Source organism: Alosa sapidissima, chromosome 19, assembly GCF_018492685.1.
Source record: "Alosa sapidissima isolate fAloSap1 chromosome 19, fAloSap1.pri, whole genome shotgun sequence".
Taxonomy (NCBI): Eukaryota; Metazoa; Chordata; class Actinopteri; order Clupeiformes; family Clupeidae; genus Alosa; species Alosa sapidissima.
Genome location: NC_055975.1, coordinates 21031477 through 21044798, shown reverse-complemented (window position 1 = coordinate 21044798; position 13322 = coordinate 21031477). Strand labels below are relative to the sequence as shown.

Here is a 13322-nt window from a genome sequence, read left to right as displayed (position 1 = left end):
AAACCAAATGGCAGATCTGCAAGTGGCGGCTGCAAACGCACATGCATGCCACACAGATGTGCACATCTGGATGGTATTGCGCTCCAGTATGCGTGTTGTAAGTATTTGTAAGTATAATGGAAGGATTAAAATGTATTTGCTAGTACTGTATGTCATTTTAATGGGCATAGTTTCGGTGTGTGCTGATGACTATGAATGGACGCCATCTTGTTGGGAGACTCGGTGGATGTTTGTGCATTAGCACTCGAGCGCTCCTACCTGCAGATCCCACAGCTCGTCGCTCCCTCTCCATTTGTGCCTGCATCTGATGCTGCTCCATCATCTGCCTGAAGGAGGCGCACACACACACACACACACACACACACAAAATCATGAGCAAGGGAAAATGCAAATGTATGCAAATGCAAACACAAACACACATACATACACACACTCACATGCATGGATGCACACACAAACACACACATACACCCTTACACAGCGCAGATGTGTACATTAATTGAATGAGCTGGAGTGAAAAGATGAAAGGAAGTAAAGAAAGAAAAGAAGGAGAGAGAGAGGGAGAGAAAGAAATGGAGAGAGAGTCCACTCAAGCTCACTGCTTAGCAATCTCTTATGCTCTCAGGACATGTTCCTGAGCCAGATGCAGCAGACGCAGATGCACAAGTGTGTGGGTGTGTGGGTGTGTGTGTGTGTGTGTGTGTGTGTGTGTGTATGTTTGTGTGTGTGTGTGGGACTATGTTTATGTGTGACTGTGTGAGTGTGTTTGCGTTGTGATTCAGCATGTTTGTGTGTCTGTGTGTGTTTGCATGTGAGAGGGTATGCGTGTTTGTGTGTGTCTCTGTGTGGTTACATGTGAGTGTGCTTTTGTATGTGTGTCTGTTCCAATGGTCAGTGCTCAGTGAAATGTGAACACTCAGGACAAGGCCAATGATCTCATGGATGAACAGTTTTTGGCAACTGCTTTTACAACTCTGTGCCACTAGAGGGCGAGTGATGTTTAAAAAAAAAAAAGTGCTGTAGGCAGAAACAAGGGTTTGTGTATACCAAACGTTTATATATAAACAAAGAGAATGAGAATGTTCTGACACAGCTGAATGGGTTATGGCGCAGTGTCACACTCCAAATGTAATCTTTAGAAAAAGCCTGTGCTACACCTTTCTGTCAACCAAGACTGACAGCCTTGTACAGGAGCAAATGTCACTCCTCAAATCCACTTAAATTGGTGTAACAGAACGAGATGTTAATCTTTTAGGCCTCCCTAATAAGCCATAGAGATAATTACTGCTAATCTGTGTTTTGGGCTGTTTTGTATTAATAGAAGCATGGGTGGGGTCTGTTGTTTTCCCATGTATATGTGATTTTTGAGCTGAGCTTTATTTTTTAGTTTTATAACAGCTGTGGTGGTGCTGTTACAAAAAAAAAAAATCTGCAGAGTAAATGGTCACATTTCCTGTTTTTCACTGAGCAACATGATGCCCTGTGTGCAGCTTTCGGCCACTACAGGGACAGCTGTGTTAGGGAGGCAGGCAGCAAGTTTACAAAGTCCCCACTCCTCGGATGCCTTAATTATTAATTCATATTTATTTATTCACTCTCTCTCACACATGCACACAAACAAACAAACAAACAAACACACACACAGACACAAAGAGTCCTGTTCACAACATTGAGAGGGTCTTTACCTTCGTTGAGCGTCGGAGTCATCCGTGACAGGTCCGTTCTGCCGATGTACAGCTGGTGGACCTGGAGACAAGAGAGTAGAGAAGCATACATTATTTTACATTTCAATTTGCTTAATCCCACCACATGTAGTCCTGGCATGTACTCAAAGGATTTGCGACCAGGAGTCACTCTTTAATGTCCCTGTGAGTGAGTGAGTGAGTGAGTGAGTGACCCCCTCTGCACACCAGATCGCCTGGACCTGGTCATATCCTCGTCATATACTGTATGTCAGCTCAGGACGAAGCCCATCTAACACAGCAAGCCTCCTCCAGCTTCACCCATGTAATCATGCATAAACAATCTCAGTGAGCCTCCTCCAGCTTCACCCATGTAATCATGCATAAACAATCTCAGTGAGCCTCCTCCAGCTTCACCCATGTAATCATGCATAAACAATCTCACACAGCAAGCCTCCTCCAGCTTCACCCATGTAATCATGCATAAACAATCTCAGTGAGCCTGCTCCAGCTTCACCCATGTAATCATGCATAAACAATCTCAGTGAGCCTCCTCCAGCTTCACCCATGCAATCATGCATACAAAATCTCAGTGAGCCTGCTCCAGCTTCACCCATGTAATCATGCATAAACAATCTCAGTGAGCCTCCTCCAGCTTCACCCATGTAATCATGCATAAACAATCTCAGTGAGCCTGCTCCAGTTTCACCCATGTAATCATGCATAAACAATCTCAGGGAGCCTCCTCCAGCTTCACCCATGTAATCATGCATAAACGATCTCAGTGAGCCTCCTCCAGCTTCACCCATGTAATCATGCATAAACAATCTCACACAGCAAGCCTCATCCAGCTTCACCCATGTAATCATGCATAAACAATCTCAGTGAGCCTCATCCAGCTTCACCCATGCAATCATGCATAAAAAATCTCAGTGAGCCTGCTCCAGCTTCACCCATGTAATCATGCATAAACAATCTCAGTGAGCCTGCTCCAGCTTCACCCATGTAATCATGCATAAACAATCTCAGTGAGCCTGCTCCAGCTTCACCCATGTAATCATGCATAAACAATCTCAGTGAGCCTGCTCCAGCTTCACCCATGTAATCATGCATAAACAATCTCAGTGAGCCTGCTCCAGCTTCACCCATGTAATCATGCATAAACAATCTCAGTGTCACTGCAGTGCTATTACAACAGATGCAGACACTGTTTTTTTTTGTTGTATATTTTTAGTTTTTTTTTTGTATATTTTTAGGTTTTTTTTGTATATTTTTTTGAGCTTTTTTATGCCTTTAATGCGACAGGATAGTGGAGAGTGACAGGAAGTGAGTGGGAGAGAGAGTCGGGGTGGGATCCGGAAAGGACCACGGGGCGGGAATCAAACCCGGGTCGCCGGCATACGGTGCAGGTGCCCCAGCCAGTTGCGCCACGGCTGGGGCCAGAGACAGACACTGTTAATTGTAAATACATTTCTCAGGTTACAGACATGGGTCTCTCTCTTTTTTTGTCTCTCTCTCTCTCTCCATGTCTCTAAGACAGACCTTTCCATACCAGACTCGTTTATCAGTGTGGGCTGACAGTTCTGGAGGTCTCATTACCTCGTCTCACGAACATCTCATCTCACCTCACCTCATCTCATCTCATCCCACTATGTGTCATGCCAAAGTCATCTTCCATGCCCATCTTAATCTTTTTGTCTAATGCACACACCTAAATCAGAAATACAGTGTGCACTCATCATCAACGCTGAGACTTCTTCATTGTCTCAGAGATATCAGTAAGTAAGTGTCTACTGCAGAGTGTCATGAGAGAGGCGAGCACAAAAGCCTGCCTTTTCAGAGTTGTTCTCTATTGCCTTAAATAGAGAAGTCTGGCTTAGTGTCAGGGAATATTCCTTGAAATGAATTAATTCTGCATGCAGAGCTTAGCCGTCCGGAGCCAGGGGAGCTTATACTGCACGCAAGAGGCACTGCAGAGAGAACTGACAAGAACAGAATCAAATAAAGAGAGGTGTACGTCAGGCCCAAGCGCTTCTGTTTTTCTTTCCTTTCTGCCTTTTCTTCTTTTCTCTTGCTTTCTTTCCCTTTCACACACACACACACAAACACAAACACACTCTCTTTCTCTCCTCGAGCTCTCACACACTCACAAACAAACAGGCACCACTTACTCACACACACATGCATAACACAAACATGCTCTCTTTCTCTCCTCAATCTCTCACACACACACACACACACACACACACACACACACAATGTATACAAGCACACACATACATGCAGAGTCGTACCACACTTTCTCTTTAATGAAAGCTTGGTGATTAAAGCCACAGGCATCTTGACAGGAAACCTCAGAGAAACACGACATTCAGCCGCCAAGGACCAGAATAAACACACCGCACAGCCCTCCTGACTCCTCCCAGCCAAACCCAGAAAAAAGCCAGCGGCCCAATGATACTAGTCACACACACACACACACACACACACGCACACACACACACACACCAACAGGGAGGAGATGAACACAAAACAGCCTCCTCTGTTCACTGGATGCCTTTGATTTGGTCAGGAATAGAAATAACTGCACAGCAATTACCAACTCGGGGCGATGTTACGCAATTGCCCCGACTGCAAATAAGTAGGGCTGCATGGAGCACCAAACTCCCACTATTATCTGCCTCATCCCAGTAAAGGAGAAAGATGCATGAAGGCCCATAGATTTGTTTACGGGGTGTGTATCCATTGGCACTTCATTACTTTGGTCATCATAACAAAGACTTCTGATCATCTGATTCAAAAGACACAACTTTCCTTGTCTCATGTGACCCCTGCAGGTCTCCTCCACCACCACGCTAACCACGGTGCGTTGCCTCAGAATGCTTCCTCAAATAACATGTGAGATGTGGAGTGCATCCATGCAGAATTGCACAGTTGCGTCAAAGGGACAGTGAGAAGTTGGTAGTGTGAGATTGTTTTCCTGCCAGGGGCACCTCCATCATCATCATCATCATCATCGCCTCATGTGAGAAATGGATGGATATAAGATCTTCCTGGTTCATTCTGAGGAGCAGTCATCTGCTTAGAAATGGTCTTAAAGGGCAAGTAAGACATGGAACTGCTGTCATTTGAACCCTTGAGAAATGGATGAATATAAGATCTGCCATGTTTCATTCAGAGGAATAACCATCTACTTAAAATGTTCTCAAAGTTTAAGAAATGGAACTGGTGTCAATTGAACATGAGAGAAAAGGATGACCGTTTCATTTCACAACTCTATTTCACAATGGAGGGAAAGACCCTTCTGGGCCCTGCCAGTTAGTGGAGGAGCACTATTCTAAGTGTGCTATTAAAAGGGTCATCGGGGAAAATACATATTACCTATCAAAATACCAGCCAATAACCGAGAACGACGACTGTAACACTAGAGCACCTCTGGGTGTTATTTCCGTTTGGGTGGCTGCAGGCATGCAGAGCTCATAAAGCATCTTTATAAGGACACTTTTACCCTGCGCTCTCCTCAGAGGACTGGAGCTCTCACTGGCCCAGTTGATCGATCTAGATAGATAGATAGATAGATAGATAAATACTTTATTGATCCTCCAGGGGAAATTCAAGAATCTATTCATGTCTTATTCATTTTCTCACCATTTCAACTTTAACCAGGATGTTTTTTTCAGTCCTCAGGTGGGAGCTGGTTGAGTTGTGGGGCAGATCTGGCCCAGAGCTGGTCTCCACGTGCAGCGGATCTGACCCAGAGCCAGATCAGTGTAAGGGCCTGGCACAGAACGTGCAGCTTATGGACAAGTCAGCTCTTATTTGTGGTGATTCCTGAGCAGACTGACTAGACGAGATTAACAGGGGTGTTTTGTTTGTATAAAATGTCTTTGCACTCTTGGAAACACTCTTGGAAACATCGCAAACAGCCATTTCGTAACATCATCCGACAATGGAAAATGAAATGTGATATTTCAGTGCGCCTAAGCAATACCCTGTGATTACAAACAGCCACTACAAATAAAGCCTCCCTTGTGTCTGACATGCTAAACCCCCTAGCCTTGTAGCGCTGTCATCAGGGCAATTACACTTTGGCAAATGGGTATCACTCATCTACTCCCCCATTGCCCTATCCCCCTGGCACACACACACACACACACACACACACACACACACACACACACAGAGCAGATCAGGTCTTAGAAATTAATTTAAAAGGAATGAAAATGGGACTAGTGTAAGTCCGCCCTGGGCACAAGAGTTTGTTTGAACATACCGCCAACCGGTCACCATGCTGACATTGGTCCTTTCTCTCTTGTGCTAAGTGACCGTAATCTTCACGGCAGTGCAGCCACACCGAGTGCTAACGTGTGTGAATTGGTGGGTGGATGGGGTGGGGATGGGGTTTCATTTTTGGGTGGTGTGTGTGATAGCATGGGATGTTAGCCAGCCAGACAGCCATCCAGCAGTCCCCCACTGCTGTTTACAGGCGTGTGAATAGGCTAAGTGGTTCCTGAGAGCCAGTGTGTCATTGTCAGGTAACAGCTGTAGTGTAAGCACTACCAAGCCAAATAATGCTGTGACTACCGTTCCAGCACTCACCAAATACCTCACCTCATTTCAGACATTTATGATTTAATTAAAACACAAACCCTGTTTTGACATCATGATGCATCTGACAAGTGACTCACTTCAGAATAGAGAAAAATGTGTGTGTGCTATATTTAATGCCTATAACTACAACAAAATACACGCTGCATAACAGTGTAGATGTGTGACCACGCACATCCCTTTTCCATAATTTCGGATGGGTGCTGGATCAGAAAAGTATGACTTCAAAGGTAAAAGAGAATGATCCGCACACTTTATAGCTCCCTTGATAGGTTTTTAATTTATTTTTCGTGCAACATTTCGAGCCCCTGGCTCTTCCTCAGGCTACAAACACGTGTTTCATAATGCACTTTCAATGTTCTTAACAGTGTCATCATCTTAGAGCAAAGAAATAAGATAAACAAGCTCATGTCAACGAATCCAGGAATCTTTTTCCTGACTCAACGACAGACAAACACATCTGGGTGTGTGTGTGGAGGGGTTGGGTGACGGTGTAGGGTGCCTGTTGCCATGGAAAGAGTTAACGTCCCGCAGAGAGAGGCATGATGATGTCTGCGTCAAATGAGAATCTTGAGCCATCAGCTCGCTCCATTTCTCTTACGCAACATGCTATTATTTTTCTACTCCTGGGTTATATTTCACAGTTCTAGCCACAATATAAACAAAACTGCCCACAATATAAAAAACAAAACAACCTAAAAATTGTATTGGCATGAAGAGTCAGACGAAATGAAGAAGATAAGAACATAATCACTGACATTACACTGACATCACATTCAAACCACTTGCAAAAACAACAAGGAACAGGGTCGATGGAACACAGAGGAACACGCCTCACCCCAACACAAGTCTGTCATTTTCATCATCATCATCCAATCACACAGAAGGTTGATATCACAACAAGGGCAGGGCACTATCAACACCGCCTCCCCCATCTCATTCCCGCTCGTTTAAAAAAAACATTCTGGCTTTCCAGAACATCATCTCCCATTTATAGTAGCAACAATAGTGCCAATGGGCCTTGTACTGGCATTGTAAACCCCATGCAATACTGTGAAATGGGAGTGGTGGTGCTGACCGACTCCTGGCCTTCATGCCTCATGCATCATGCATCAAATTAGCTGATACCACCACCCCACCCTCCTTCCCAGCCGTCCTCATCCAAACAATAACTTACTGCTTAGCGTTATGACTGCAGAACTGACCCGTCGCATCAACCTCGGGGAGAACTCTGGTCCAAACATCGCACCTCCACTGTTTAAACCTCCAGCTCCTATATCCCAGCTCGAAACCCCCCCCCTTCTTACGTCTCTTATTTTCAGTCAGACAGAAGCCTGGGCAACCGCAAAAAAAAAAAAAATAAGACCAGAGCTGGCTTTAAACCAGATGGTATGTTATTTTTCCCTTTATTTTTGGTTTCTCTGTTTTGGTCTAGTGAGGTCAGGTCACAGGTACGTGAACGAGAACGCAGCAGGCAGGTGGGACCTTGCACTCCTCCGGGGCAGGACGACCTCTTGTTTGCATGGCGACGACGACCCCTCCACTGCACACATTTGCAGTGGCGTCACCCCCAATTCCCTCCAAAAAAAGGATCACCCCCCGAGCGAGCCCACGGGGGCAGAGATAGGCAGTCTAAGACAGTCAGACTCCAGAGATATTTTAGCAGGGGCCTACACCAATGGCGTGCCTGGAAAAAAGGGGGCTGTCACCAGAGCCCTCAGAAAAACACTTATAAGTAGCAGCAATCTGTAACCAGAGAAGCCCCTGTGCCATTTCTCCACCAAGAGCCACATTTGAACGAACATAAAGGACTAACACCCCAGGATGGCATGTGACAGGCATGTCTGTCTCACTCACAGTCTACAGACGAAAGGAGGGCTTGACACGTACAGAAATCTTAAAAAGGAAGTTGAACAGATATTTCTTATGGCAGAAGTTTACACATAACACCCCAGGGTGTTCAGAAGAAACTTACAGGAGCATACCCTTAAAGTGAACTGTTGTAATATTTAATTGAATGCAATTTTAGTTTTACTGATCCTCTTTAAAGGTCAGAAAATGGCATGGTGAAAATGTTAATGCCCCATTGACTTATTTAATTGTGTAATGAAATTAAAATTGCACAGTCAAACGCCTCCTTCGTTCCATTCTTTTCATGCAAGTTTTGACAGCCTCAGACAGACAACCTCACACAGACCACACAAGATATTTAATGCCACACTGATCTCAGCATCCACCTCTTTCCCACACATGGTTCGCTCCTGAGGGCCAAGTCACCAGTAGAGGGAAGCATTAACCAGGCGAGTCCCGATATATCACCACCACAAAAACCTCACACATATGCGCACACCTACAGAGCACGCTTCACTGAGCCGCACAGCATTCGAATTCTAACGAAAAACCTCAGGGTAGGAACTCGCCGAGACGGGGGGGGGGCAAGCAGTGAAGGGAAGCCGACCCAGCCAAGCCAAGCCGATGAGCAAAAGCCCCCCACAACTCAGCTCATGACAGGCAGGCCTACAAGAGGCCCCCTGGGCCTGGCTCATTTGAATACTGATGTGCCTACTCTCGTCCAAATCATTTCCCATCTGACAGGGCAAAAAGAGGGAGCTAGAGTAGAGCGAGGAGGAGGGTCAGTATTTTAAAGTGGTTCAAAGGGAGGTGAGTTTTCCACTGAACTTGTGACGAACAGAGGGACACCGCACACTCTAGCGGCTCATATGCCAGTAGTTTTATACAAAAGAAACAACGTTTTGAGACAGTGGAGACTTGAGAAAGGCCACAGGCCAAAACGTTGTTTCTTTTGTATAAAACTACTGGCATATGAGCTGCTAGAGTACTGTGCGGTGTCCCTCTGTTCATCACAAGTTCAGTGGAAAACTCACCTCCCTTTGAACCACTTTCGGCCTGTGGCCTTTCTCAAGTCTTGACTTCGCCAGCAAGGAGGAGGCCTCAAGTCTTGACTTGAGAAAGGCCACAGGCCAAAACATTGTTTATTTTGTATTAAACTACTGGCATGTGAGCTGCTAAAATGTGCGGTCTCCCTCTGTTTATCACATTACGTATCCCGTGACCAGCACCTCAAGAAAATGTAAACTATCGGTGTGCGTTTGCTTTCCCCATTCAAAAACCTTTTCCACTGAACTTACCAGCCTCCTGCGAGCTCAGGACGTTGAGGGCGAAGAGCATGGCGTTGGAGAAGGTGGTGGCCTCCTCCTTGCTGGCGAAGTTGAGGCCGTACACCTGCCGGGCATCGCGCCACTGGTGGAAGGTCGGTGTGGCCTGGTTGTATTTGAGACCTTTCACGATGGAGTAGTTTATGACAACCTGATAGAAAGACGACAAAGAACAGAAGAAAAAGAAGAAAAAGAAGAATAGCAGAGGATTAGAAAGTGTAAAGAGGAACAGAAAGCAACGTGAAAGACAGAAGGGAAGAGAGAAACACGTAGAATGCCACAGAAAGACGGGGGAGGGAAACGAGAACAGAGTGAAATTTAATTTGTGAGAATGCTCATCTTAGATTTACTCGATAACTCCACTCTTTCCTAATTGATGAAGTGAGGGTTAACACGTAACAGTGTGTGTATATGAATATGTGAATGAATCGTGTATATGTGTTTGTGAGTAGTGAGTTTACACTATGTATGTCCATGTGCGTGTGTGCATGTGTATATATGTGTGTGTATATATGTGTGTGTGTGTGTGTGTGTGTGTGTGTGTGTGTGTGTGTGTGTGTGCGTGCGTGTGTTTGCGTGAGTGTGTGTGTGTGTATGTGTGTGCGCGTGTGTGCGTGTATAGCAAGTGTCTCACCTGCTGGTCCTGAAGCTTGACCCCCACCACGCGGAAGGTGTTGTTGGCAGTGTTGTGGTAGATGTTAATGCGACTGAAGCCCTGCTGCCCTGGCTTGATTGGGACCCACTTCTTGCTGGTGTCGTCGTACACCATGACCGAAGCCCGGGCTTGGCAGATACTCTGTTCACTGTGGAGCCAAAAAAAGGACGGGAAAAGAACTATCCGGGTCAAAGGTCAGGGGTCAGTTACTCAGTGAAACTTTATACGTAGATGATGTGTTAATATATCATGTGTGTGTCCATGATACGTAGATGACATGTTCATATATCATGTTTGTGCCCATGATACTAAGTGTAACTACTCACTCCCAAATCTTGATAAGTTCGACAGCAGTAACTCACTTAGCTGGCACATGGGAAGTGTCAACCACAGAGAAACCGATAGTGAATGTCTAGACTCTAGACCGAAACATGGCACTGTGGGTTTGCTGTGGCATACGCCTGTATTATAATGCCACAAACATCAATGTTTTGAAACAGTCATAACAGAATGAGGTAGCTCAATGTAACAAAGTGCCTGAAAAGACACAGTACATTTAAAATAAATAATAATAAATAAATGAGTAGCAAAGCAAAATAATAAACTTATGAAGCATGAAGCAAGACACATTCAGAGAGAGAGGAGTCTTCAGGGACAGAAGCCTGCTGATAGGCTGTTGAAAGACACAGGGATTTAATTACAGGTACAGAGTTCCTGCCCTTCTTTAAATAATCACAGTTCAAAAACATGTTAAGCCAGCCATCTAATTTACCCAATTTACCTAATTTATAATGTCCCAATGCAGTGGCGGGGACACTGTGCCATAAAAGATGCTGTTTTTCGGATGAGACGTTAAACCTAGATCCTGACTCCCTGTGGTCAAAACATGCCATGGCACTTATCTCAAAGAGTAGCAGGTTCCCCAGTCCCCTGGCTAATTTCCCAACCTAGCCCATTCATGCTGCTCCCCTAATAATCCCCCAGTGAAATTGGTTCATTCATTCCCTCCCTCTCCACCTCAAGATGGTGCATGGTGAGCGTTCTTGCACATAATGGATTCTGTGCTAAAATGATGAATGATTCACCAAACGAAGGTTTGACAGTTAATAGCAAATAAACTAAACCATGCGTATGACCAAATCATTTCATTCAGAAATCTGTTCTCAATTTGATGGTCAATCTTTTTTCCCTCCTCTGCTGTCACACTGACACACAAGCTGGCATGCTTGAACCAAGAAAACCTTCATGTGTCAGACTAAATTCTCAGCCTCTAATTATTTCTCCCAATCATTCCTCACTGTCCATTCACTCATCTGCCATGGCACACTGGTAATGTTTTTCCCACGCAGGGGGTGGGAGTGTCCCAACTCTCAGATCCCGAGCTCAACACTGCAGCTCACAGCTTGGGGCCAGATGCGCTCGCAGATGCTCACCGCTCTCTCGCAGTCAAGAATTAGAGATTGAACTGTCTGAAACCCGCAATCACGCTGCAGTCCCGAGATCCCAAGGAATGAATTTAAGCAAAGCACACCCTCCCCCCCCCCAACCCACCCCAGAATGCTCCTCCTCACCACAGAAACCAACAAAAACACCACACCCCTTTTCACTTACTTCACCAAGATTTCTTTCTAAGAAAGCAACAAACAACTTTTAACTTTGGTTAAAACTGCAAATAGCCTGGGCAATATAAACACCTATTAAAGGAACAGTAACTTCGACAATAACAGTGAACCCTTCAAAACAGTACAGAAAAGTAGCTGAGCAAGAGCCAAACCACTCACTGTTGTTGACATTTCTGTTAACTATCGACAACTACATGTCACCTTGAATGACCTTAGAAAAACATAATTGCTGTAGCATCTGAATGCTAACATACCTTTTTGTTGACATTTTATCTGGCTTAGGCATAAAAAACACAGTGAATCTTTGTACAGAGTATGAAGTCAGCACAGCGGTTGGGTGCCGAGTGCCAATGGTATATATACACACGGTGAGTTATCCCCTCTAACACCACACTCTCTGCTCAAAGAGGAAGCATAGAGAGAAGACAAGCAATGTGACGCTCTATGACATAGCATAGAGCAATGCCTTGATTTCAAAACTGAGGACAAAACGAAGGAATTGATTGCTTTCACTTGGATGTGATTGCTTTGATTGCTTTCACTTGGATGTGAGCTCAAAATATTCAGACTTTCACTCAGTCACTCTTGCTCTGACACTGCCAGGTTACATGATAACATGTTCGGAAAACAGCAATGATCTTTAAGTTGTATAGTAAAATGTACACTGTACTTTAAAGTGATTTGCTTCAGTCTTTCCTCTTTTCATAAAACACTTAGTTTTGTAATGTTCCCCCCCCGCCCCCCCCACACACACACATACACACACACATACACACAAATAGCAATACACAAGTTCTGCTCAAAGCTGTGATATTTTTAGCCATTTCAAAATAGCTAATTCTTCAGATGTGGCAAATTAAGGATGCAAGATTGAGTGTGTGTGTGTGTGTGTGTGTGTGTGTGTGTATGTGTGGGCGTGTGTGGGTTTCTGCATGTGTATGTGCATTCTTGCCATAATACTTATTAAAAGCAACAGTGGTTTTACTTCCCATTCAGCTTAAGTGTGTGTGTGTGTGTGTGTGTGTGTGTGTGTGTGTGCATATGCACGCATTGCGTGTGTGAGTGTGTACATTACTGCCCCCCTCATCAGCAATCCCACAAAATCTTGCACCCTCTATCTGCACCCACACTTTTGACACATCCACTACTACGTGTGGCAGGATGTAAATTAATAGCAACATTATAGGCACCACTTCAGCAATGCGTGTGACACCACCATCAAAATAGTAGTGTGGAGTCATATGACTTTATAGCCAGTAGCCAGTAACCAGACATGTTGTTGTGTTATAAATACTGCTGGCAACTTACTCAAGTTAATAGCAGAAACTACAATGATTTGCAGTCACCGTAGACCTGGCTAGACCCAAAGGAAAAACGAGGCCACCACAACCAGCTAGTGTGAATACCGATGTAACAGTGTAAACAAGTTGAGTCACAAGTCACAAGAACCAGGTGTTGGGCCATGGTGAAGGGAGAATAGAGTGGGCATGACAGCGTTTGACAGATCCAATCCCAACATCTGCACCTCTGTCAACCCTCATCTCTCGGTCTCTCTACAGCTAGAGCAGTCAAGGGGGCC

The 13322-nt window shown here is 44.9% G+C and overlaps 1 protein-coding gene across 7 annotated transcripts in view; it reads right to left on the bottom strand.

Moving 5' to 3' along the window:
* Positions 1–13322, bottom strand: part of evla (Enah/Vasp-like a) — a 43872-nt gene that overhangs the window by 8792 nt on the left and 21758 nt on the right. For 5 of the 7 annotated variants that reach the window (XM_042071272.1, XM_042071271.1, XM_042071268.1 and 2 more), the window contains exons 2-5: positions 10101–10269; positions 9440–9617; positions 1686–1746; positions 259–326 (exon numbers count right to left, since the gene is read on the bottom strand). In XM_042071272.1, coding sequence (XP_041927206.1) covers positions 259–326; positions 1686–1746; positions 9440–9617; positions 10101–10269 — 476 coding nt within the window. Of the gene's footprint in view, positions 1–258; positions 327–1685; positions 1747–7467; positions 7906–9439; positions 9618–10100; positions 10270–11997; positions 12124–13322 lie in introns of those variants that run through there. The other 2 variants (XM_042071270.1, XM_042071273.1) reach the window with 2 other exon arrangements.